At 36.8% G+C, this 27703-nt stretch overlaps 1 protein-coding gene across 8 annotated transcripts in view; it reads right to left on the bottom strand.

The window, feature by feature from the left end:
• Positions 1-27703, bottom strand: part of RPS6KC1 (ribosomal protein S6 kinase C1) — a 186227-nt gene that overhangs the window by 10990 nt on the left and 147534 nt on the right. For 7 of the 8 annotated variants that reach the window (XM_074385174.1, XM_010340952.3, XM_003930359.4 and 4 more), the window contains 4 exons: positions 20377-21972; positions 20016-20105; positions 1209-1291; positions 51-146 (listed from right to left, as the gene is read on the bottom strand). In XM_074385174.1, the coding sequence (XP_074241275.1) occupies positions 51-146; positions 1209-1291; positions 20016-20105; positions 20377-21972 (1865 nt within the window). Of the gene's footprint in view, positions 1-50; positions 147-1208; positions 1292-2159; positions 19362-20015; positions 20106-20376; positions 21973-27703 lie in introns of those variants that run through there. The other variant, XM_074385175.1, reaches the window with a different exon arrangement.

The following is a 27703-nucleotide window of genomic DNA, read 5'->3' as shown; positions in this document are numbered from 1 at the left end:
CTGCTAATCTGAATGGTTGATAAACCTGGCCAATAGGTCAATTAAATTACCTGTTGAATGAGTGAGCGAGCCTCTTCAGAGATACATTCTGGCATATTCAAAGTAGTGTGAGTATTTATTCCTGCTGGATGGCATTCAACCAGAGTCTGAAACAATCAATCAGGTAAACGTCTTATCCCAAATAACATCATATTTTGTTCTATCAAAGGATTTATGGACAGCAAGTACAGAGAGCTCAACAAATATTTTAATTGGAGGTGTAGTAATCAATACAGTGCTGCCTAAGCAGTTTAGGGTGAGGAGTATGAGCCTATAGAACTTTTAACTAAAATGAAGACAATCACTATCATCACATCATAAGCTTATGCTACTGTCCCATTGGCCTTAGTTATAAAATTAATAGCTCGGAATATTATAGAAAACCTTAAATTATATGCAAAACTGAAAAGGAATTTGATATCTTTAAAATGTTTTAATGTTTTTAAAATCCTTCAAAGTTTAGAATTTGTTATTTGTAACACTTTACATATGTATAGCGCTTTACAGTTTAAATGTATGTAAAGGTGATTTGTAAACTCCACAACAATCTTAGGACAGTATTATCTACAAATGTAGCTAGATGACTATTTACAAAAGTGTAACTGTTCATTTCCTCTGTTTTCTTCCCAAAAGACAATCTACACAATACTTTATTAAAATGTACTAACTCAAACATCATAATCAAAAGTAATTGATCTGAGAGTATAATTTCTGTCTTTAAGCTAGAATAGGAAAAATTTATGGGACTGAGAAAAAGATAATGTTATTTTTAACATCTATGTTAATTTTCTTAAATAAGAATTCTCTCCTGGTTTCAGACAAGACGTTTAAAACACCCAGTGAATTTTAATACATCCTTACATAAACCTTACAGATTTAACCCTGTTAAAGCTGAATCATGGAAAATTAAGAGAAAAAAGGTTTAATCATATTTCACTATGAAACACTGTGACATAAAGCAATTTACCATCAATTTATTCAATGTAATGAAATCCAACTTTTAAAAATATCTGGAATCTTGACAAACTTGCATTTCTCTGCTTGCTTTTTATATCAAAGTTTTTGTTGCTTGGTCCCTGATTAAAAACTAAGGGTGAAGGCTAATGTTCTCAATTAGAAATCAAGGTAGCATCTGGGTACATGTATTAAACGTCCAGGTCACTGCTCACCTTGCCAGTGAGAAGTTCAAAGAGGACAGCACCCAAACTCCACCAATCACAGGCTTCAGTTTCTTCAGTGATTGCTCCAACCTCTAAACACACCAAAAAAGGTTGATATTAAAATTCCAAAGGTCAATTAAACTTTCAAAATTAACATGTATTAGCAAGGTGACCTTTTTAATGCTGAGAGAGCATATACGAAATACTACTGGGCTTTCAAAATTCCTGAAAGTTACTTATCCCTTTGGTCACCTACTGTGGTTGCATTTTTTTTTTTAATGCAGTCATATATTAAACTGAGACATTTGTTCTTCAGTTGATGGAGGGACACCTTCAAGATGTTTTACTTAAAAGTTACGTGAACCTACTAGATCAGCATTTTGCTTAATTTTTTAAATTTGAGAAAGTACAGCCAATTCTACTTCATGAGTGATTTTTTTGTTTTAGAAATAGACTCTTCAGGCTCTGAAGGAACTTTAAAAATTAAAACCAATATTAATTATCCTTTTACTTGCAGGTTAGAAACCAGAGAAATGAAATACCTTGTCCAATGTCATATTGTGGCAGAACCAAGACTTCAAGTATCATCCTCCCTCTCCTACATAATCAATTGTTTTCAACCAAAGGAGGAGCATGTGAAATGCAAATCCACCCATTTTGCTAAAGTACAGATAGATACATTGTTTTAAGCCACAACTGAAACTATTGGGTAAGATAAGAGATTTCAGAATATCTACAAATTACACTTTAATCTGTGTTATCCCTATCTCTCGCCAGCACAAGTTCCTGAAATGTAATTTGAGTTTTTAGGTGTCGTCTTTCAGGTTCCTGCACAAATCAGCACCAACTCCTCATTTCATCAGGTTTTTTTTTTTTTTTTTCTTTAGGCTTTTAGCCCTTAAGTTATCTTGTGCTTTCCTAACAGCATTAAATTAGTCCCTAAGCCTTGCCAATATCTGCCCTTTCATTTCCGTTTGACTGAAAAAAAAAAAAAAAAAACAACCTACAATTCGACTATAGGTAACCCATAATTCATAACTATTTTCAGAAGTTTGTAAGTAGTCAGGTTGGAACTTGGAAAGTAAAACACGTAAGGGGTACTCACGTGTCCAGCCTTTTAACCAATGCTTGGTCAATCTACTTGTGTGGGAGAATCCCCAAACTCATAAAATAGCTTGAGCAATAGTTTTAAAGCAAAGGTTAAATATACCAGAAAAAGAAAAGAGCCATTACTATACAAAACACTGAAATTACTCCATTCAGCAAACTTTTTCTACATCCCTTTTTCTGAGGTTCAAACAGCCTATATAGAACTATATAGAACTCTACCCCTTCACAGCCCTTCCCTAGCCCACCCTCTTCCTGAAGTGCTTCATGCCAAATCAGTTTCCATTCCCCAACTAGCTATCCAACCACCTCTCAACTAGGTAATAAAAAGAAACCAGATATTAACTAATTCAAACTAGTATATGAATGACTCAAAGTCTCCTAATTTTCTTAGAACTATTTGTATTTATAAAATAATTGCTTGTTTGAAAAACTGATAACTACCTAACAATAAAGATTTAATCATATATGTTGTGGCACATCTGTATGATGGATTACTATTACAGAACCATTTTAAAAAGGGTGGCTTATGCCTGTAATCCCAGACTTTGGGAGGCTGAGGCCAGGAGTTCAAAACCAGACTGGCCAATGTGGCAAAGCCCCATCTCTACTAAAAATACAAAAATCAGGTGGGCATGGTGGTCGGCGCCTGTAACCCCAGCTACTTGGGAGCCTGAGGCAGGAGAATCACTGGAATCTGGGAGTCAAGAGGTTGGAGTGAGCTGAGATCACGCCATTGCACTCCAGCCTGGGCAACAAGAGCAAAACTCCATCTCAAAAAATAAAATAAGGCTGGGCACGGTGGCTCAAGCCTGTAATCTCAAAATAAATAAATAAATAAAATAAAATAACACCTACATATACTTAAGTGAATGTTTGTATATAAAATGTTTCTTAAAAAGCTATAAAATACAATTCTAATTTTAAAAGTACAAATTTACTAAAAAGACTGGTAAGAAAATATAATAACATGTTTTACTGATTTGCCTCTGGGATAGTGAGTTTTGCTTTTGTTTTTGTTTTTGTTTGAGTCAGAGTCTCATTCTGTAGCCCAAGCTGGAGTGCAGTGGCACAATCTCGGCTTCCTGCAACCTTCACCTCTGGGGCTCCAGTGATTCTCCTGCCTCAGCCTCCCAAGTAGTTGACAAGCAGCAATCATTGTAAATAAACTTCTTGCTTAATTAGGTATGAATATACAATTCGGCCTCCATAATAAGGCCTCAACCTATTGAATTCATTCAACCAACATACATGAAGCAGCACAAACTAGGCACTGTACTAGACACTATTGCTCCACAGAATTCTATGCGTTGGCCATACTGTTAAATAATGTGAAGCAAAAATCAGTTTTCGCACTAATGTAGTTAGTGATTTTATTTCTTAAGTACTCTTTTGTTCAAGAATTTCATTTAATCCATTTTCTTTAATCATATCACAAGCAGTGTATATTTCTTAGTATTATAAGGATCACCTAAGGTCAGGAGTTCGAGACCAGCCTGGCCAACATGGTGAAACCCCATCTCGACTAAAAATACAAAAATTAGCTGGGTGTGATGGTGTGCGCCTGTAGTCCCAGCTACTTTTAGAGGCTTAGAAAGGAGAACTGCTTGAACCGGAAAGCAAGGGTTGCAGTGAGCTGAGATTGTACCACTGCACTCCAGCCTGGGCGACAGAGTGAGACTCTGTCTCAATAAAAAAAAAAAAAAAAAAAATTATGCATTTACAATTCCAGATCCAAAGTTATCGGTCAACCATCAATTCTGAATGTGCCACCAACCAGCTTTACTTTCCATTTAGAATGTTGCTTCGTTCACAGTAGATACACACTGCAATAATGATTGTAGCAATAATAAAATAGCAGCTACCATTTCCTGACTGCTCACTACACGTAAGAAATCATGTAACACTTTACAAGAATTATTTGCAATTTCTAAGCAACCTTATGGAATAATTAATTTGGGCACGGTGACTTTGGGAGAGAATATTGTATTTGTGTGTCCAGGAAGAAGCAGGACATCTGATCCAGTTAGCTTGGAGAAATGTAAAAGTTAATGAGATGGTTTACAGGGTCTAACAACATGTGTTCAGGACCTCTAGACTGAAGCCACATTCTAAATCTCTGCTCGTGAGGTTCCCTGTTAAAACTGAGCAGAGGACTGCTGAGATGGGTCTACCTAATCAATGGCTAACATATTTATAAAGGTGCCTTTTAAATTCAGCAAAAGGGCCAAAGAGCCATCAACAATGTAGCCTAGATCCTCAAAAGCCACATGCTATGTTTGTTTTCCACACTACTGGGGGGAATGTCCACCCCAGATGAAATATGTTAGTGGAGAGGCATAGAGGGAGTGGGTTCTTGAAGCCACAAGATAAGCACAGTCCATATTCCTGAGCCTCAAAGACTTTGGTATGCGGGGAGGGGATGGAGTATTGTTTTACTATTCCTATTTTTTAAAAGAAACAGACCTATTATGGAACACAATGTAAAATTTGTATGGATTTGCAAGATAAAAAGACTTCAGAGAAACCTCAGAATCATATTTCACTTGTCCCCTGGGATACTCATTTCACATCAACTCTACAGTCAAGTACATAAGCAGAAAAATGTGAGAGGCTCTTTATGAGACAGACAACGTGGATTACTTTATTGGTTTCTGTAAACTTGCTCAACTGAGGAGTCTAAGAACTAGGTTTACTGGCTTTATGCTGCTTTGAAATCTCTAGTAAATAAGGACCAACGTACTGCTTCAAATGTGGATTGTCACAGTGTCCAATGAACCCCAATCTGAATGGGAGTTAACAGAGACAGAAGCAAGAGATCTAAAAATCCCCCAAAGGAAGCCTATGCAACCCACAGCCTGTGGGCTGCGTGCAGCCCAAGAGGGCTCTGAATGCCACCCAATGCAAATTCGTAAACTTTCTTAAAACATTATGAGATTTTTTGGAGACTTTTTTTTTCTAAGCTCATCAGCTATCATTAGTGTTAGTGTATTTTATGTGGCCCAAGACAATTCTTCCAATGTGGCCCAGGGAAGCCAAAAGATTGGACACCTCTGCAAAGCTTACTTACGTTCCCACTCTTCGGTGGGCTTGCTAGCTAGTCCAGGACACCAAGTGGCACCTGAGATAACTACTGGAGACACTTTAGTGCTGTCAGCCACAGTCTACCTCTTTCACTCCCCATTTCTTTTTCCATTTCCTGGATCTTCATCTCTTCTCTCTTCCACAAACAGCCTGCTTCATTTCCTCCTCATTGAGCTTCTTTCCTCCTCTTGGATATGATTAATTCAGCTTTCTTTTTTTTTTTGAGACAGAGTTTCGCTCTTGTTACCCAGGCTGGAGTGCAATGGCGCGATCTCGGCTCACCGCAACCTCCGCCTCCTGGGTTCAGGCAATTCTCCTGCCTCAGCCTCCTGAGTAGCTGGGATTACAGGCACGCGCCACCATGCCCAGCTAATTTTTGTATTTTTAGTAGAGACGGGGTTTCACCATGTTGACCAGGATGGTCTCGATCTCTTGACCTCGTGATCCACCCGCCTCGGCCTCCCAAAGTGCTGGGATTACAGGCGTGAGCCACCACGCCCGGCCTAATTCAGCTTTCTAACAGCACTTAGGCCTAAGGAGACTGCTGGTCCCATCTAAGACAAACTGCTTCTGAAATCATGAAGGCACAGCTAGGCTGAATGTAATCTTTAATTTGATTGTAGTAGTAGAGAAGGATAAGAACTGTAAAAAGGTAAATCGGTTTTTCATGGAAACGAGGAAAGAAGACACTGAACAGTTTTTAAGTCCATCCCCTTAAAAATGCAGCTGGAAACTGTTAAAATGACTTCATACCAAGCAGGGATTCATTAATTAATGTGAAATTGATATCATGACCAACTGTCCTTGATTTTCACACATGACTCTAAGCTACAATAAAGAGTTCTGTATTTAGGTAAAATATGAAGAAGAACTTCTTAACAGCTAGGAAGCTTAACTATTAGAACAGGTGACGGTAAGTACTTGTAGAATTTCTTCTTTATAGGTGTTAAAACAGAAAAAAAACTTTTTTTCGATTATCAGAACAAAGGTCTTTATTTGGTTGCCCTTTTAACATCCTTAAATATCACTAATTCTTAGATTAAAAATCTTAAGATATACACTGAAACTGTATTGCCAAAAAGAAGCCTGACATTGTTGTGGCTGTCAAAAGCCACTACTCTAAAACTACTTTACTTGTGAAATCTACATAAAAAGTCTAAGTATAAACCAAGGACAATGATTTATATATAAAGTGACATGATAGTTACTACAAACATCAGGTGTATGTGCCTAAAGTCAAAAATAGAGAATGAAAAGAAATACCAAATAAGTCTCTGAGGCTACTTTAAAAGAATAACACAGTGAAGTTGAGAAATCCCCTTTAACTCCTACCTCGAATTTTAAAAATCTCTGAACACAAGCAGAAAAACATTTTGTTTTTTCTTTTCTGGTTTTTGTTTTTTGTTTTTTTTAAGACAGGTTCTCATTCTGTCACATAGGCTGGAGTGCAGTGGCAGGATGATGTCTCACTGCAGCCTTGACCTCCTGGGCTCAAGCAATCCTCCCACTTCAGCCTCCCAAGTAGCTGGGACCACAGGCATGCACAACCATAGCTGGCTAACTTTTAGTTTTATTTTTTGAAGACAGAGGATTTCACCATGTTGTTCAGGCTGGTCTCAAACTCCTGGGCTCAAGTAATTCTCCCACCTTGGACTCCCAAAGTGCTGGGATTACAGACATGAGCTACCATGTCTGGTCTAGAAAAATATTTTAAAGGATAAATTCTACCATGGTTTTTTTTTTTGCCAATTTTCAAAACATTTTTCCTATAAAACACAAGGTGTTAAGTTTCTGGACATGCCCTATTCCCTACCACAACATTCTATAATTGCAATTTCTAGGCTTGGTAAAACAGTACCCTTATTGTCCACAAGTACAGTGGCACACTACGGGCATTAAGAAACGTGATCAGAGAAAAATAAAAACTACTCCCTCAGAAAACAATTTCTTAGTTTATCCCCACAAAAACTTAAAAAGAAATGGTGATATTAAAGAATCCTGGATTTTTGTCCTTAAGTCAAACAGCTGTATTGCCAGGGCTCTATTATGCTGCTGTTTGAGCTTGGCTGAGCATATCACTATGGGTCTCTGAAAATGAGAACAGCAAGACTGCTAACATTCTTTCAACCTTTTATAATCTGTAATTTTATGATCCTGAAAGTGTTTTCAAAAGCACTCATGAGCCTTTCTCACAACTTCTTCTCCCTTCATTAACCTAAGATGCCCAAAGAGTGGATTATGCTAAGATGAGCAAGCATTCCTCAATCTTCCTTTTCCCCTTTTTCTACATAGCCACTCCTCTCTTTCCCTAAAAGACTAATTACCTGTTGGTAAGTGAAATGAATCAGGGTCACTAAATCTAATCATTATCATCTTTTAATGTAATGGAGAGACAGAATCAGCTCCTGATTAGATTTCAACTCATCCATAAATTTTTAAGGACATCAAACATGTGCAAACTGTTTAGTAAAATTCTAGAACTTTCTCTTAGGTACTATCAATTCTGATATTCTAACTACAACATAGAATCTTAATGATTCATACTAATGATTCAAACTATCATATTTCACAAGTGAATAAACAAGATTAAATAAAGCAAAGATATCACAACATAAAATGTGCTTTGCCTACCTTTGCTTTACTCATGTTTAACTCACAGAACACTCTTCAATAAGATAGATATTTTTCAGAAAAATAATGCTGTCTTGGTAGCCCATATTGCCAAAGAGCTTGCAAAAAAAGAGAATAACCAAGTTTTACAGTCCTTATGATATTCAGAGTCTTCCAAGTCTCCCTCTTGCAGCCAAAATAATAATGTTTACCCTAAATCCAGAACTGCAACTATAATAAGCTTAGCTCCTGAAAAGTAAAGCAGCAAAAAAGCAGAAAGCTTACACTCAAGACAACCATAGGATATATGTATGGGAAGGGAAAGGAAAGAAGAACAGTAAGCAGACTTGAGGAAGTCTGAAAGACACTGGAGAGACTATGTGATTCCAACATGCTAAAATCATGATGTATGCTTTATGACACATGCTTACCTAAGCATGTAGTCCCTGCCTTTTAAGACTATGCAATTTAAACTGCATGGATTTGTCAAAGACATATGCAAAAATAACCAAAGACAGATCTAACATCATGTTGGAAATTGTATAGAAAATCAAGAAAACTAGAAACCGCAAGTGAAACTCAAGCTTTAAATGAAAACGTTTCTATAAAGTTTCATACAGATGAATCATCTTGCATTTTAAGTAATTGTGGGGCCTTCAACAACCCAAATTCAGAATTTACTTTTCTTTAAAAGGCATCACACTGTTAAAATGCTTACTAGGGTAATCTGATGTTCCATATTTAAAGATAAGTGTTGAGACACACCTTCAGACTGGTGAGGCCATTTGATTCACTTCACTGGCTTTTCCACTAAAGGAGAGTCCATACAGGTCATCTCATTCTTCACCTTACCTTTACTAACAATATAGTTACTCATCCCCATTCCAAAAATTCCCAGAGACAAGTCCATAACCTCCCTCTGGCAACATGTTTGTTGTTGCTATCTTCCCTTCCCCGATATAGCAGGAAATATAGTATGTTCAAAATCTTCTTAAAAGAGAATTTCACTTATAAAGAAATTCTATTGTAATTTAGAACTCCTACACTATTTTTCTTAACTAGGTTTTTTTCAATGAACAGAATCTTAACAGCCTCAACTCTTTTCACTCTCAAAGTTATAGCAACTGTGGAACTGTTATTAAGAAGTCATATAAAATTTAATTAAAAAGCAGCAATCATTGTAAATAAAGTGTTTATGCAATACTCAAATTAAACCAACAGTTAGATGCTGGAAGAATTTGTCACATAAATAACGTAACACTTTATCCAAATATCAGAATGACAGGCCAATTTTAAAGCCACAGACGCATACAATACATTAAAACGATAATCAGTAGTAAATATACTAGGGAAGGAGGAAGATAAATAGTTTTTTAATGCCACAGGATTTTTTTCTCAAAATAATAAAAAGTTTTCACTTTGAATATTTGACCTTAAGGATTCCAAAGCTCTCTTTGGGGGGCGGGGAACATAAGTAACAAAAATATATTAACCTCTAGGATCAAAGAAAGATCCCTGGTAAATTAGAGAACATAACAAAGGCATATTCTTTTGTTTTTCTTTTTCAATGATTATGCCATAAGGCAAATTCTTATAAACCTTAACATTAAGCACAATGTATACCTTTATGTATCAGAAAGCTGGAATGTATAAACTTTCTATAAATTCTTTGAGTGTTCAATAAGATTATTAAGTAGAAATGCTGCTACAACTGGTCAAGAATTTAACTTTCTTCCAAGGGAGTCAGACTTCATTAATGGACTTAGGAGTACAGAAAGGTTAAACAAAAATCTAATCTGTCATTAGTGACAACTTCGACCAAGGAAAAGGACATCTTTCTTTTGCAATGAGCATTCCATGTCAGCTAGGGCACAGAAACACTAGTACTGTGTTCCTGCACAGACAATCTTTCCCCGCAGCATCTGTTGCTAATTGAAAGGGACTAGAATTACAAAATCCTAGTCAATTCCTCTCACCAGCTCTTGCTGTGTATAAAGATTTTCTATGCAGGGGTTGAGCATTAGTCTTCCACTGCAGCTGATAACTAAAGAGCAAAGAGAAAGAAATACAGAAGAAAGCATTTTTTGTATCCAACAATATATGGAACTAAACTGTGGGATGGGGGACAGCTAATCATGTCTTTTGTTAGCTCAGAAAATTACCATTCCATAAACACAACTATTCACCTATAAAGGTCTGTTAACATCCTAGTTAACCAATTGTATATTTCTTCTGTTTGGGTAGACTCCTTTTCATGTAAATCTTCAGAAGAACCGTCAATATTATACCAATTATGTCTTTTATTTCTGGGTCCTAGGCACATTGCCTGGGATACAGGGGCATTTAATAAATGTTTGTTGAATAAATATATCAATCTTGTATTTTGTAGCAATGTCCATTCAAAGTATTCAAAGCACCTTCAAAGCCTTCATCACATTCGTTTTAAGTTCCATTCAGCACGCAGATCTACATCAAGTCCTTTTGCAATCCTACAACTTGTGGGCTAAAAAGTTTAAAACATTATCTAAAGCATACTCAGCTGCAGGAAGAAACAATGATTAGAGGGTTAAGAGTGGAGTGGAGGCCAGTCAGCTGACTACACTCCTCCAAGCAAGTGATGAAGGCAGCTTAAACTCAGGTGGTAGAATGGACATCTTCCAATGCTCCCCAGGCAGAGCACAATGACTGCCTCTGGATGGTACAGTTTGCTCTAGCATAGGTGGCGTGTGCTACATCAAGAAAAGAAAGCTGGGCCGGGCGCAGTGGCTCATGCCTGTAATCCCAGCACTTTGGGAGACCCAGGCGGGTAGATCACTTGAGGTCAGGAGTTCAAGACCAGCCTGGCCAACATAGCGAAACTCTGTCTCTACTAAAAACTAAAAAATTAGCTGGGCATGGTGGTGGGTGCCTATAACCCCAGCTACTTGTGAGACTGAGGCAGGAGAACTGCTTGAACCCAGGAGGTGGAGGTGGAGGTGGCAGTGAGCGGAGATCACCCCATCCAGCCTGGGTGACAGAGCAAGACTGTGAAAAAAGAAAAAGAGGGGAGGGGAGGGGAGGAGTGAGGAGAGGAGGGGAGAGGAAAGGAGGGGCGGGGAGGGGAAAAGGGAGAAGGGAGAAGGGTAGAGAAGGGAGCAGTGGGGAGAAGGGAGAAGAAAGAAGAGGAGAAAAGGAGAAGCGAGAAGAGAGAAGAGAGGAGCAGAGGAGAAGAGAAGAGGGGAGAGGAGAAGAGAAGGCTGAAAAACCCTGGGGGAATAAAGAAGACAGGACTGGGAGATAACTCAAGGTTTTTTTCCGTCCCTGTTCAATTAAAGGAATTTAGGCACCTAATTCCATAAAATGTGCCACAAATTTGTAAGCTGGCTATAATACCTTGCTGGTGGGCTGGTGAGATCATTTGTACCAATTAGAAATATTTTTTAAAGGTTATCAAAAACAAACTCATTTAAGTACATTGTAGGACAACTATGCTACCTAGCTGGGGTATTATTTTAGCTATAGAGACAATTTTTTTTAAGTTTTTGTGTATGACAACAGAAAATGTTACAACAAAAGCAAAACTAAAAGCCAGAGCAACTATAAGGATAAAATTTCATTTTAATTCCAGGTTTGGAATGGTCCTCTTAATAGTTATAAACTAAAATATCGAAGTTCAATAGCTTAAAGTATACAAGCTCAAAGGTGCAAAGCTGTTCACCTTTGCCTTGTATTTGAAATGAGTCACATTGACAGAAGAAACTTCCCTACAGTCTCACAACATCTGAGGCAGATATGCATTCTTAGGTGATAGACTAACTAGAGCCTGCAATTTTCATTTGCTAGCCCATCCTTTCAAATGGGCATTTTGCTCCTTTTTTCTTATTTTATACTATTTCAGAAAACACTGACTGCCTAATTATCTATTCTATATTCCATAAAGTCCTCCAACATTGTACTCAATTGCGTATTCAAATGCTGTATTTGTTGAGCAGGGTATATGAACTGTTTGAAAGTTCCTGCAATCACATTACTCTAAGTAGCCTATTATCCAGAGAAGACCAATGACAGAGACTGGTACTTTCCAGAGAGAGAAGTCTGTAGCAGCTGGGGCCCTGCTCTCCCCCAGTGCTGCAAGGTGACAGGGAGATGCGGTGCTGCTCCACCCTATATACACGTTCGCTTTTTTGGCACATCTCAGTCTCTAGCCTCGCTTCCTGCCACCACATTATTTATTCAGTTGGTTTTTAGGTAATTCAATTACCTGAACCCCTGGGCCTGCTGTATCATGGGGAATGGGACGTGAGTGCAGACCACGCTCAGCTACTTCAGGCTAGGATTGGCTAAATATCTAATTCCGCTTTTCTCCCACTACCTAGCTCTAATTTCTTGTTGTCGTGGTGACCTGGCAACCATGTTCTGAGCTTTCCTGCAATTATCTGTACAACTTGAGTCAAAACTCTTTAATTTCACTTGATTCAGCATTCCAGAGCCAAGAATTACTTGTTCAAAAGAATTACTTGTTCAAAACCTAGTTTATAGGTATCATTACTATATGGTTTTCTTGTGAGATAAAATAAGAAACGGGTAACTACCACAGGACTTCTGGTTGACAGATTATAATGATAATTCTGAGCTCTATACAATCTTGCTTACTCTCTCACCCCGTATTCCTAGTAGGAAAAAAACCAACAACATACTCCATTTTCCATTGATCATATCACAACTCCATTCTGAATAGCCATCGGGTGTCACAGTGTTACCTAACCAAAGCCATCACAGTAGGTTGATGAGAAAAAGGCTAACTGAAAATCGTGAGAATGACAGGCATAGCTCGCTCTCTCGCGCGCACTCTCTCTCTCTGCTGCTCTGCTGCTGTGTTAGGCAGAGAGCTACATGTGCTGCTACTAAAGAAGCTTCAGAAGTCCTACTTACCTAATCCTCATTCATTTTTAAAAACCTTAGCATTTTTAAACATTTATTTGAAGGAAGAATTTGTAAAGAATTGCTTAGAAGGAGTAAGTCCTGGTAACCTAAAGGAAATTAAAATTTACAAAGTTTGACGGGATACAGAAACTGATGGTTTGATAAAAGTAGTTAGCCAATCGCTCTGGTATATAATGTTTAAGACTCAGAATTGGCCGGGCGCGGTGGCTCATGCCTGTAATCCCAGCACTTTGGGAGGCCGAGGTGGGTGGATCACGAGGTCAAGAGATTGAGACCATCCTGGTCAACATGGTGAAACCCCGTCTCTACTAAAAATACAAAAAATTCACTGGGCATGGTGGCGCATGCCTGTAATCCCAGCTACTCAGGAGGCTGAGGCAGGAGAATTGCCTGAACCCAGGAGGCGGAGGTTGCGATGAGCTGAGATCGTGCCATTGCACTCCAGCCTGGGTAACAAGAGCGAAACTCCGTCTCAAAAAAAAGACTCAGCATTACATCTTTGTTAAATATCAGAGGCAAAAGACAGTTCATTTTCTTCTTTATAATAATGCAACAGTGAGACCAATTACTGAATAGTTGACAAAAGTCAACTGACATATGAAAAATAAAAAGCATTACACTGTAGCTAATACTTAAAATTCTATCTAGTCTTATGTCCCTCTTCTGAAAAAGAAATATGCCCAAGATCATCAAGAAAAGGTTTGGTGTAAATAAAAGGTTAAAATTAACTTAATTTTAATAATCTAATCTACAGCTTGACATAAACCCTCCACTCCAAATATCAGGTGGTATTATGAAATGTACAGAGATATTGTTTTTCACCTTTTCTGTATCAAAACATTATCAATTTATTGAACTTCTCTTGGGATGTGTTAATGTGTCATTCACTAAGATGCCAAATAACAGGGACTGAACTCTTTGCTCTTACTTTGCCTCATTCTCACCACTAGAGATAAATCACATTCTGGTCTGATAAGAGAATCGTGATTTCAGAATGGTTAATGGAGCAACCTTAACCAAGATGTGACGGTGACTGGCCCATGGATTCCAGGGTTCCAGACCCTCAAGTTCTCCTAAAGTGATCCTTTAATCTTCTTTGCATCATAAGGGCCTTACCTAGACAAGGCAAGGCTTGTTAACTTGAAGCCTTTTTTGCTTATACTCAATACTCATGTCACAAGCTTCACGGATATACAGACGTGAGGTGTATCAAGAAATTTTTTTCAGTGGAAAAGTCTCACTACTCTAGGGCAAACTGAATAATTTTCTGGTTCTCCTGAAGAAGAAATAGATTTGATTTTTATGACAATAAGAACTGAGGGCAGAGGACTAAACTACTTGCTAATCCAAGGGAAACATTAAAATACTATGTACAAGAGGGTTAGTTACTGCTGAAGTTTTGCTTAAGAGTAAATCAATTACTGTCTGAAACATAATACTGAAATATTAACCATAAATATTTTGCTCAAAATTATTTCTGAAGTTCCCTCTTGCTACCACCTTCTTTCTGTTTTAGGGAAAAAAGTCCTATCTCCTGGTTACGTCATTATGTTGAAATACACATCGATATTTATTTGCTTTCTCTATCAATCTCATATTCTTAAAATTAGATTTCTTATGTTTGCTGAAGTTATCCAGGTCCTATAAATTCTCGTATCTAAATAATTCTTTCTTCTTTAAACAATTTTGTTTGTTGAGAATCTTTACATTCTTCCACAGTGATACTAAGTTTAAAAAAAAAAAGAGAGAGAGAGAGAGAATCTTGACATTCAACTTTCACCCCAAACAAAAGTTGTTTTGGCTTCCTTCCACTAAATGAAAGTATTTTCCATAAATGCCTTATTTCCACATGATATACTTCATGCACAAACTCCATAAATGAGTAAAAAAATATATACTCAGAAGGTCCTCCAAATGATTTTTTAACTCTACTACATTAGATAAGAAATCAGTATTTACCCTTGAGGGGAAAATCCTGTCTTAATAAGACAAACTTCAATTTTGACTACATTTTGTTTAAGGAGGATGTCTGATGATTTGACATGTGATTTTATTTATATCCAACTGATCTATTTTACTACTCTTAAATTGAGGCCTAGAAAGTCTTAAATAAATTTCCCGAGGTCTAGCAATGATTGTCCCCCGATCTGGGACAAATATGCAGGTTTGGTAGTTCTCAATTCCATCTAAATGTTCTAAATCTTAAAAACTTCTGATAGCCTCAAGATATTTTAAACCATCCACAGTCTGCGTCCTAGTTTTAATGATCAGATACACAACTATTACACAGAGCTCCACGCCTAAAAAGAAACAAACGCCATGGGAAGCATGTTTATGAAGAAAGGCAGGAGAAACTACTCCCCAAAACATATTCATGGATTATTTGATAAAGTCAGGCAAGAAGAGTAAAGAAAGGTAGTCAATAAATGGCATGCTCTAAAACTGAATTTTTACAGATCGTTTTCAGCATGATTTTTCTGTTTCACTTTTCACTGTCAGCTGTGAGCTGTTTCCAAGTGTGAAATCGACGAAGAGAGGAAGCAAAGCTGTCATTTGACATCTGGGAGCGTGGAGACTGGGCAGCAGTGAAAAGCCATTTTGGACTTCTTCAATTTACACACATATTCACTTTTCAGACATTTTCAAGTCTGAAAAGTATTCAATGACAAATATCAATGTAAATATCAAGCATTTAAAATTAAAGACTCATAATGGGGCAGAGAATAAAAGTGAAGAACTCACATCGATAGGATACCATAACAACTTAAGACTAGAATGAGAAACTTAAATGATTAGATTAGGTTAACTAACACAAATAATTTTACGCACTTGTCTCAGATCATATATTAAACTTTCAAGTATCGTTTTCTTGTATTTTAAGAGACAAGGTCTTGCTATGTTGCCCAGGTTGGAGTGCAGTAGCTATTCACAGGCATGATCATTTACACTGCAGTTTCAAACTAGCCTCAAGCAATCCTCTCACCTCAGACTCAGGTGTTTTTGTTGTTGTTGTTTGTATTTTACATGCTTAGTGTAAGTACATGTTCTATTTTCTAGCTGTTTTTGAATAATAAAATCAAAGGAAAAAAGTGGTAAGAAAAAATACTTTCTTGAAATTTTATTTATCCTTTATACTTAAAACACTATAAACAAAAGTTTATTCTTTATTTTCATATATTAATAGATTAAATGATAAAGTACATAAAATCCTTTGGCTAAAACTTTTGTGCATATGTGTAAAACAATATAAAATCAGAGTAACCACAAGAAAGTCATCTGGAGAAAAATAACCAATTTACTCCAGTTTTTATTCTCTAATCTCTCACAACAATAACAACAACAACAACAACAACAAAAATAGAAGAACCTGCATAAAAGAAAGTATCTAAAAGTCTCCTAATGTGGAAACTAGACAATGTTATATTTATATTGTCATGCTATACAATCTGTTCCTACTTTGTGGACTATTTCTTTTGCTTTTTCTCTTCCTGAACTCCATTCTATGTTTCTGTGGTATGAAAGGAACCCATGTACCATGAATGATGTTTATTTAAAATAAAACCTTTCTAGAGAATCATCCTAGATAATCTAAGGATACAAAGTGAACCTAAAAGGAATGGCTTCTACTTTGAAAACAGGGCTGGGTTTGATCAGTGAATTCGTATTCTCAAGACCCTCTTGATGGGTCTGCAGCTGCAGTCATTTATGCGCTGGCTTTTTCACAGATGTAGACAGAGAAAGCTCCATGGTTTTTGTCTTTTTGTTGTTGGATTTGTTTTCTTTAATATAAAAAAAGTGGCAACTTTTTAAAAAGTTCTCCATTTTGTTATAGAAACTTGCAAATCTTGGACATCCTTGGACAACAGTTTACATTGTTGAAATAATTACGACTTTTTAAAATCTAAGATCACAAAGTTGGCAGAAACTATACTTAAATAACAGAAGGTGATCATTTGCATTTCAAAATTTATCTATCTTGCTTTTCCCCTCAATTAAACCAAAACATGTTGATTCACAGGTTTCTGTGTGTGTTTTTTCTTTTTTAAACTTATTTATAGAGCAGAATAATGGCCCCCCTGCTAGTTTGGCATTTGCTCAAGTTTCTGTCCATGCAAATCAAATCTGTTACTGGAAATTTTTCTCAAAATATAAAGGCACATCATCCACAAGATAAAAGGATACACTGCTGCTATTATAAAGTACAGGGCAGGTGGATAATGTTTTCAGGACAAATATGTGATAAGGATTCCCAGGAGGTGAAGTGGCAGGGGTAGAGGGTGCATACTGTTTAAACAGAAGTGAGTCGCTCTCATCATAATCTTGTGACAACTATACTTTCTAACCAAACATCAGCTGCTTAGACTTGGGAAGTAAGAGGGAGGGGATCATGTGAGAAGGAATTACTTCAATCCTTTAGTGTTCCTAGGGGTAAATCTGAAGATGGCTAAACACTCTATGTCCCATGCAGTTACTGATTTCTATTTTTAAGCATTGAAATATTAACATATTATCATTGCTTTCACCCTTTGAGGAGAGGAAAACCTATTTGTAGCTTTGATTTATCTGTAGCACTGCTATGAACTTTTGGGGCAAACAGTAACTCACAAATTTTTGCTCCAATTCCCCTTAAGTTATAAATGAGGGGTGAGAGCACATAGATTTAACAAAGTTCTATAACTCTCTAGATTTAAGGTCATCTTAATTTGAACATCGGTATTACTTTTTTGTTGAGGCCATTACTGGTTTTGTTTTACCTGGTTGGTAAAATTAACAGGCCCAAGGAATGGAAAGCCTTTCCACATTGTTCAAAGCATGCCATAACACTAGAACACTTTCAAAACTCACAAAGCTTGAAAGTACAGTTCTTTTATGTAAATAATGACAACAAAGCCCCTCTTCAGACTACAGCTTTTCTCAAATGCTAGTGAAGGACAACCTGGAAGAGGACAGCAAAAATCCATTAATGGTAGACTGCCACCTGCTGGTAAACTAAGAGAATTGTAATTTCTGGGACAAGGCTTAAAAATTAGAACTTGGACACTGATCTGCATTAAATTCAGGATTTCGGTACACGAAATTGAAAGTATATGTCTGCTGATGAATGTAATATGGTTCTGTTCCACATATATTACAACTCTCAGAATACCAACATGCTATGGATATTAAAGTAAATGTGACTGCTTGAAAATAAAGAAAAATAATCTGCCAGAATGCCAAAGTACAAGCTTAGAGAGTTTCCAGTAAGTAACAATATGCATACTTATTAGGAACCAAGACAAAATAGAAAGTAACAACAAAAGTAAGAAATAAGGAGCTAGTTACAAATATTAAACAATATTCCATAAATGTTTGGTTTTGTTACATGGTTCCTACTTTACTTGAGGATGTAACAAGCTTGACTCAAAACAAAACAAAACAAAACAAAACAAAACAAAACAAAACCCTCCCAAATTAAATTTGATCCTAAAACTTTCAAATTCATCATAATTAACAACTATATTTCTAAGTACCTTGGAACCTAAAATGTTATTTGTTATCAAATTAGAAAGTGGGGAGGATTTGTTGTTTCAATCAAGTAACTATAATAAAGTGAATTCAACATGAAATATTTTATCCTATTAACTAATATTATTTCAAAACATAGCATCACATAATCTACTTGACAGAAAAAATGTAGGTGTGCTCTATTGTCTCTAAGAAGAAACAAAAAACAGTCTTAATTTGAAGGAAGGAGGAGGAAAGAAAAGAAAACTCTAATAGTTGCTTTCAAGAACGTTTCAGGATATTTATTTTATAGGTTGGAAAACTGCTATTCTCTACTAAGAAAATAATTCTTAACAATGAAGGTTGTAACTAGAAACAATATAGCTCTTTTAATCCTTATGATCATTACTTCACATTATGCAGAGAAACAAGGTTAGTATCAATACACTGGTTAAGCTGGTAAGTATTAAATACTATATTGATCAACAACTAAGCAGATTATGCCCACAAAATCAGCTTCAAACTCCTTTGAAGGCCAGTGGGGTGGTAGGTGAAGTAACTCTAGCCATCCAAAGAGGCTAAATGGTAAGCAAAAGGTGAACAAACTTAACAGCCCCATCTGCACTGATGAGTGAGAAAAACCAGCTCAAATGCAATTCACATGTTTATGCTACCTATCGTCAGTAAAAGATCTAATACTCACAAAATAAATCTCTAATTTTTAAAAAATAAAAACAATGTAATAGGGTAAGTTAAAACTGTTGTATCTAAAAACATTTGTTCTAAAATGCTAGGTCGGCACATCACTAAAATCATACTGCATTTTAAAAAATCTCCATTTTCCCAGGCACTGTGGCTTCCGCCTGTAATCCCAGCTATTCCAGGGGCTGGGGTGGAGGCTTGCTTGAGGCCAGGAATTCAGGATCAGTCTGAGCAACACACAAGGCCCCGTATCTACAAAAAAAAAAAAAATTAATTAGCCAGGAGTAGTGGCATGCACCTGTAATCCCAGCAACTTATGAGGCTGAGATGGGAGAATTGCTTGAGCCTAGCAGTTCTAGACCAGCCTGGGTAACACAGAAAGACCTCATCTCTACAAAAAAAAAAAAAAAACGCTTTAAAAAAAAATTAACCAGGCATGGTGGTGTCCACCTGTAGTCCCAGCTACTTGGAAACTGAGGTGGGAGGACTGCTTGAGCCTAGGAATTGGAGGCTGTAGTAAGCCATAACAGCAGCACTGCACTCCAGCCCATGTGACAGAGTGAGACCTGTCTCAAAAACAAAAAGAAAAAAATCATGCATCTAAAAAGAGTCAGGATATTTACAGGTCCTTGTAAACACTAAGATGTTAAGACATTTCTAAGAATTCACTGCAGTTCTTAGTGAGATACAAACTCATTCAACAACAATAAATATGTAAACACACATACATATATACACATATATACCTATGAATGGGCTTAGCCCAAAATTTGTTTTTTGAAGGGTTAAACAGATAACCAAATCCAACACATACGTAAACTGCTAGTGAAAAATACAACTTATATAAAGAAATGAGAGCTGCCGAACCACTTTTTCAAAGGAAACATTTTAGGAGATTGCTCTAACCTGGGGCACAGTACATTCTCTCTATGGCATCGCTGTCACAGGAATCTTCAACCTCACTCCACCTGCTAAAATACGTTAGCTGAATGTGTCCTAAAAACAAAACGACAGGAGAAATCAAAACATTTTTCTCTTCCATTTTCTGCAGAAGTGAACTGTAATTACTCCTTTTGTAGCTAAAAACAGTATCATTAAGAATAATGGCATCATTAAGTACTAGAAGCTATTACTGGGGGTGAATTTGCTGCACTGATAATGAAGCTCTAGACAGGAAATGAAGATACTAATTACAAGATAAAACGCCTACTCAGTTAATTGGAAGCAACAGCGAATAAAAAGAAATGCATTTGCAAAAGTTCCTGACCTCTATCATTCAATAAGATGTTGTTTGGGTTCAAATCGCGGCACACAATTCCCTCTCTATGTAAAGCATCAAGGGCTACCACCATTTCAGCTGCCCATCTTTGAATGCAGCCCTCTGGGATGTAAAACCTGGAGGTTAGTGCTAATTTTTTATCAAGGTCCTCAAAAATCTGATGTATTTCCTTGTCTCCTTCAAGCGCTAAACCACTTTCTCCCTTAGTCTCAGAGCCTCTCTGGAATAAAGAAGTTGGTTCCTCTTTAGCCAAATCATCAGTTTGATCTGTAAACAGCAATACTTCCTCTGTTTTTAAAGTGTCTGTGCTTCCAATATATTCATTAGCACCTAAGAGTGGACTGCAAATATGGAATAAGCTTTCTTCTGTGTTGTTTGCAGTTACTACTGACTCCACCACTCCAAGTCCTTGAAACTTGGGATCTGAGCTGGGTAACAAAGACACATCTCCTGAACTGCTACGATCAACGGCTGCTACAAATAACATCCTGGGATCCTCCTGTGCATAGTGTTTCTCTGTTATACTGTGGGATTTGGGCCCAGAGGGATCACTCAGTTCCTCCGTGCCTTTCTCCTCCTGTGTTTGGCATTGTTCAGTACTAAGCCTGAGGCATAAAACATCAGGGGTTTCCAAGAGTTTACTTTCTATTATCCCTGTATTAGTTTGTGTAAACTTAGTAGGTCCCATTGCTGCAGCTTCTCTTGTTGGCTCCAATTCACCAGGTAAATTTACAAGAAGATCAGGTCTTCCTTCATCAGTACCACTAACATCATCAAAAGCAGCATCTTTAAATGAAATAACTGGCACTGAGTCATCTGAGCCCCTGCTAATGGTGTCCTGAGCTTTAAACTCTACCTTGCTTTCACTAGTATTAAAACTCCTAGATGCACTGTCTCCATTTGGAAGAGTAAAGAATGGTTTCAAAGGTTCTGATTTTAGACTATACAATTTTTCTCCAAAGTCAAGTCCCAGGAGTTCACTTGCACTATCCTTACTGTCTATCCTAAAGAATTCCATGGGGGTATTTTTTGATCTACTGAGGGAATCTGATGTTCTTGGAGAACTAACTGCTTCTGGGTCATCGTTGGGGAAGAGCTTCAGCTCGGCAGCTCTCAGCTGTGTGCTGGGGCTGTCACTGTCAGCAGCAAGGTATGTTGGGAAGCTTTTAATAGCTTGAGTATCAACACCATTCCCTTCGGTCTTCATGAAGGGCTCCTCATTCAAAGACCCTGGTTCAATCTTTTCTTGCCCATATTCATTGCATAATGTTAAATAACTAGTAGTACATTCTTCTTCTGAACTTGAACCAGAATCTGGCCATTTTGGAGAGCTATCTTGGCCATCATCTTCCTGGTTGCTGTCATCTTGAGAACTCGGAGTAAGACTACTCTTCAAAGGCAGAGCTTTAAGCATGCTTCCACCATCACTTCCTCTGGATTCAAAGCTACTGCTGTCCTGAGGACTAGAAGCTGGCTGTTGCAGGTGAACTTTTGCAAGTGTAGATTTTTTCACTTCCTTGATGTCAAAGCTTTCTTCAGGACTTCTGTTTAGAAATTTACTGATATATGACCACAGTTTGCCACCTGTGAACAAGTGTAACAAAACAAACAAAAGAATTAAGAGCTCCAAATTAATAGTTATTTATTAAGCCATTAGAAAAACAAAAACCATTTTAAAAGTCAATCAAAACAAGTCACTAATACCCATTAATATCAAGTGTGTCTTAAGATAAGCATATTTAATAAAATGCTTGTTATTTCTGACTTGGTGAGTATGGTTTCAAGCATATTTCCTGAAATCAATTATTTTTTAAAATGCCACCCTATTTCTTCCTTTGAAGAGAAATTAGTTATAACAAATACTAATATGAAATTTCACAATTAAAATTCTACTCTAGCCGGGCGCGGTGGCTCAAGCCTGTAATCCCAGCACTTTGGGAGGCCGAGGCGGGTGGATCACGAGGTCAAGAGATCGAGACCATCCTGGTCAACATGGTGAAACCCCGTCTCTACTAAAAATACAAAAATTAGCTGGGCATGGTGGTGCACGCCTGTAGTCCCAGCTACTTGGGAGGCTGAGGCAGGAGAATTGCTTGAACCCAGGAGACGGAGGTTGCGGTGAGCCGAGATCGCACCATTGCACTCCAGCCTGGATAACAAGAGTGAAACTCCGTCTCAAAAAAAAAAAAAAATTCTACTCTAAAGTTAAATATCATTAGTTTTAGACACATCTGATTATGTTCTACTCTGTTTATATAATTTTTTCAAGCATGGCCCCTTGGTCAAGTGGAAATACATAAATAAGTGCTGTTTAAAATTGTATACTACAATGAGGGGAAAAAATCAACAATATTATTCTATTTTGAAAATGTCCAGTCCAGGATTGGAAGAATTTGGCATGTGGTACATAATTATGCCTTTATTGATGACATATTAATAGTATAGTTCTCCTTTTATGCCCCACCATACATGTTAATATGTTACATAAGTAAAGCTATTGAGGAAGATTAATTGGGCATCCCTTAATGAACCAAGCTACTGAAATTCTGACCATGTATTCTGACATATATCTATGAAACTAAAATCACAAAAATCGCTTTTATATGAATCAGAGAAATAAAAAAAATCCAATATTTCACCAGCAATACTTGTTATATAGTTATTTTTTCACCACAGTTTTAACCATTAAAACATCTCAACCTCTTTTGTCAATTAGAATTTTTACATTAAAAAATTATAGCTGAGTATCAAAACTCTGCTATAATAGGAGTGACTAGAAAAAGTTTTATAAGAAAGAATAATTCATTAAGTTTGATCCACAAATCTTAAAAGCAGTAACTGCAGAAGTATACTTTGTGGAGACAGTATTGTAGTTGCAAAAAATTGAAAATTAAGAGAGATGTGTTAAAAATAAATCCCTCTATTCATATAAAGAAGGCAGTTTTTCAGCACATTTTTAGTGTAATCATTAAGCATTATATATCAAGGGCACCTAAACCTTAAGGAAAATAACAATTGACACTCAATTGCATGTGTAAAAAAGTCAATGGAAACATTGAAAATACCTCTTCCTACTTCACATTTCATTTTAAGAAATTCAATAAATTCATATAGCACCTCACATTGTACCTAGCATAGAATAAATGCTCAACAAAGGCTAATTGTCATAACCTTAATCCTAGGATTCTCATACACCTCTTTGTAGCAGCAATCTAGTGAACCATCTTCCCTATTTTACTTATTTATTTAATTTTTTTTTTTTTTTTTTTTTGAGACAGTGTGTCACTCTGTAGCCCAGGCTGGAGTGCAATGGTGGGATCCCAGCTCACTGCAGCCTCCACCTCCTAGGTTCAATTGATCCTCCTGCCTCAGCCACCCAAGTATCTGGAATCACAGGCATGTGCCACCATACCTGGCTAATTTTTGTATCATCTTCTCCATTTTGATAACAGTTAGTGGTACAGGATGTTATGGCATTTAGCGTTTTCCTCTCATTTTTTTCTAATATTTTCTGTCCTCTTTAGAGTACACTCAGTGTTTCACATTTCCCCATATTTCAACTGAAACTTAAAAGGAGCTATGTTAAGTCTATATTCTTTAGTCTGTTGACAACAATACTCACATTCCTCTTACCACAAATACTTATATTGTAGCACTCTAACAATAATGCCTAAAACTAAGATTCTGGTATGCAATCCAAATAAAATGACTTGAGTGGTTTTCAATTCTCCCAGATGATGAATACTTTGAGGAAAGGGCCAAGTCTTTTTCATCTTTGTATGCCTACTGCCTATACAATGTGCAGGACATCAAAGTCACTGCATATTAAATCAGATGATGAGATGTACCATATAAGCTTAGTACCTACAACTGTAAAGTTCCACTGATCAGCAAGAAACAGTACCTAAGAAAGTTATAAGAAAAGCTTTATTCATTCCTAGGTCAATTCCACCTGAGCAAGCTACCAAAATCTAAAATTCAATGTACTTAAAGTCTTCATTTTTGGGGATAATGCTATAGCTACAACTAGAACCTTACTTTAAGTCCCTCCAGTATCACTCTATCCTACTAATTGCTGCCTAATTAATCTTCTATTTTAGCACAGATCTTAAGCCATCACTGCATTCAAGAAGTCAAATTCCCTCCATCTACTGAATCATGTACCAACTCCGCATAGGCGATTGAACTCCTGAGTAATAAAGCTATCCACCCATGATTTGGTCCTCTCTCCTTATTCAACACAGAATTCATGCTGGGCTTTTTCCTCATACCATACTTAATCTTAGAATGTTTTTTTCCTACTAGTTTCCCCAGTATCTGCTTGTGAAAATCTTACCTATTCTTGAAGGTCTCTCAGAATCTGTTCTCTTTTACCAATTTCTTTGTATTCCTTAACTGGACACAATACATATCGTCTCTGAATCCTCTATCAACCACCTTCATCTTGTTATGACATTTACAACATCATATTAATATTACTTTTATGCTGTTATTATCCCCTTTACCAGACTACAAAGTCTTAATAGCTCCTGGCAGAGGATTCTATCCAGCACGTAAAACAGGTATTAAATAAATATTTATTAAACTGAGTTATTAAAAAAAAACTTTAAAAAAATAACACCTTTACAAATTTTTTGAAAACCTTTCAAGGAAAATAATCTATAAGTACCAATAATGTCATTTTTGGAGTCATGTGTTCTTCCAAAGACATATATTAACCTTAAAAACAAAAAAACCTGGTATTGCTAAAGATAAAGTACCTAAAATTTGTCTAACTTTTAATACTCTGACTGTAAATGCTACTTTTCTAAGTCATTTTGAAGCACATAAAATTACAGATATTGAACCATTTTAAGATATAAAAATAACAATTATTAATGTTTAATTAAAATTCTTTGTCTCTCCTCAGATTTTAAATCTGTTTGTTTTCTATAAGATTGCAAAGTAAGTTTGTTAATTTGCTTGGTCAGAATTAGGACTTAAATTTATTATGTATGATAAAAACACTGCTATCTCAGTAATCAAAATCATCTTTTGACCAAGCAATTCAACTTGAAAAAAAATCTGTCCTACATATAATTCTCAAAAAATACAACAAACAAAAACATGTATGTATAAATATATATGTCGAGCACTGGAAACAATTTAAACTCAGTAATAGCTATTTGCAAATGCATAGTGCTTACCACGTACCAGGTACTATTAAGCATTTTACATGTACAACTATTTAATCCTCACATCAACCCTATAAGGTGGGTGATTAATATTATCTCTGTTTTACAGATGAGGAAACTGAGGCACAGAAAGACTAAATAACTTGCTCAAAGTCACACTAGTAATGGTGAGCCAGCATTTATATTCACATAACATTGCTCCACAGTCCTTATTTTTAATAACTATACCATACTGCCTCTCTTAATATAGACCTAAATATACTGATAAGGATAGACTAAAGGCATCCAAGGTACACTGCCGAGATGGGGAAAAAATGCAAGCTCAAGGCAACATATAACACCCATTTAAGTTTTTAAAAAACAGACAGGTAGGGGGTGAATGTTTATAAACATAGAGAGTTTCTGGAAGATACATAATAAACTGTTAAAAGAGTGTCTGTTTCTGGGGATACTAGGTCTGGGCAATAAAGTGAAAAGGGAGGGATAATTTTTATTTTGACTTGATACATTTTTATTTTGTTTGAATTTATTTTATAAATTAGTTTTACAATTTTTAAAAACTAATTAATAAAAGGAGGATAATTTCATTCCTTGGGGCCTTAAGTAACTTAGAAATTCTTTTCCACCTCCTTTGTAGTTTGTATATCCACAGTCAGAGGCTTTTGCAACTTCTGTCTTTTAAGTTGGTCTTTCATCTTTTCTCTGATTGACCCAGTATTAAATAATTATACACTAAGCATCTTCTAAATACCAAGTATTCTGTTAATTCATCATATATAAGATGAATACATAGTCCCTCATCTTAGAAACTTAAATACTCATGGCCTTGACTGAATACATTTTGTTTCCCCACCTTTCTTTCTCAAATAGTTTAAGAAAGGGATTAATTAAAAGGAATAGTAAACATTTTAAACCTCTCTCCTAAAATCCTGCCTGATATATCCCAACTGTCTACTCACCATCACCTGAATATTTAATAAGCATCTCAAATTCACATGTTTAAAACGGAATCCCTGATTTTCCTCCTAAATTTACTTCTCCCACACCTTAGTAAATAGAAACTCCATTATTTCAATTATTTGAGCCAAAAACTTTGAAATCATGCAAGACAGAATCATGCCCGTTCTACCTTCAAAATATATTCAGATTCTAATAACCATTCTTCGCCACCTATGCCAGCAGTCCCCAACTTTGTTGGCACCAGGGACCAGTTTTATGGAAGGCAATTTTTCCATGGACAGGGTTGGGGTAGGGATGGGGTAGAAATGGTTTTAGGGTGAAACTATTCCACCTCAGATCATCAGGCATTAGATTCTTGTAAGGAACGTGTGACCTAGATCCCTCGCATGTGCAATTCACAATAGGGTTGACGCTCCTATGAGAATCTAACGCCACCCTGATCTGACAGGAGGTGGAGCTCAGGCAGTAATGTTCACTTGTCCGCCACTCAACTCCTGTTACCTCTCTGTGGTCTGGGGACCCCTGACCTATACCACTCATGCCTTGTCCAAGCCATCAGCATTTTCAACTGGGGTGCTACAACAACTTCCAAACTGGTCTCCCTGCTTTTCCTTCTGCTCTCCTACATTCTGTTTTCCATGAAGTGGCCAGTGATCCCTATCGCATCACTCCTTTGCTCAGCATGCCCCAATAACGTCTTATCTCATTCAAAATAAAAGTCCAGTTCTTAACATGGCCTACAATGCTATACATGATCTGCCTGCCTGCCTCCTCACTTCTCTAAGCAATCTTCCTATTGCTCTTTCTGTTTGGCTCCAGCCACACTGATCCTGCTGTTTCTTGTACACCAAGCACACCCCTGCCTCTAGGCCTGTGGACCTATTTGTTTTCTCTTGCCAAGACATCTTTTTCTCACATATCCACAATGCTCCCTCTCTTGCTTCCAGAAGGTCTCTGGTCAAATGTCCCTTCTCAATAAGGTGGCCACCCTATATAAAATAGCAAACCACCCCTCTCTCCCCTTTGGCATTCCCTTCCCTTTCCTTTTTCTTCATGGCATATTTATCTCCATCTGTCATATATTTACTTATTTGCTTATTGTCTGTTCTGCTTCTATAATGTAATGTATTGTAAGTTCCATGTGGGTAAAGTCTTCTGTTTTGTTCGTTGCTAAATTAGAA

The sequence above is a fragment of the Saimiri boliviensis genome, chromosome 14, assembly GCF_048565385.1.
Source record: "Saimiri boliviensis isolate mSaiBol1 chromosome 14, mSaiBol1.pri, whole genome shotgun sequence".
Taxonomy (NCBI): Eukaryota; Metazoa; Chordata; class Mammalia; order Primates; family Cebidae; genus Saimiri; species Saimiri boliviensis.
This window is presented reverse-complemented; position numbering and strand designations above follow the sequence as displayed.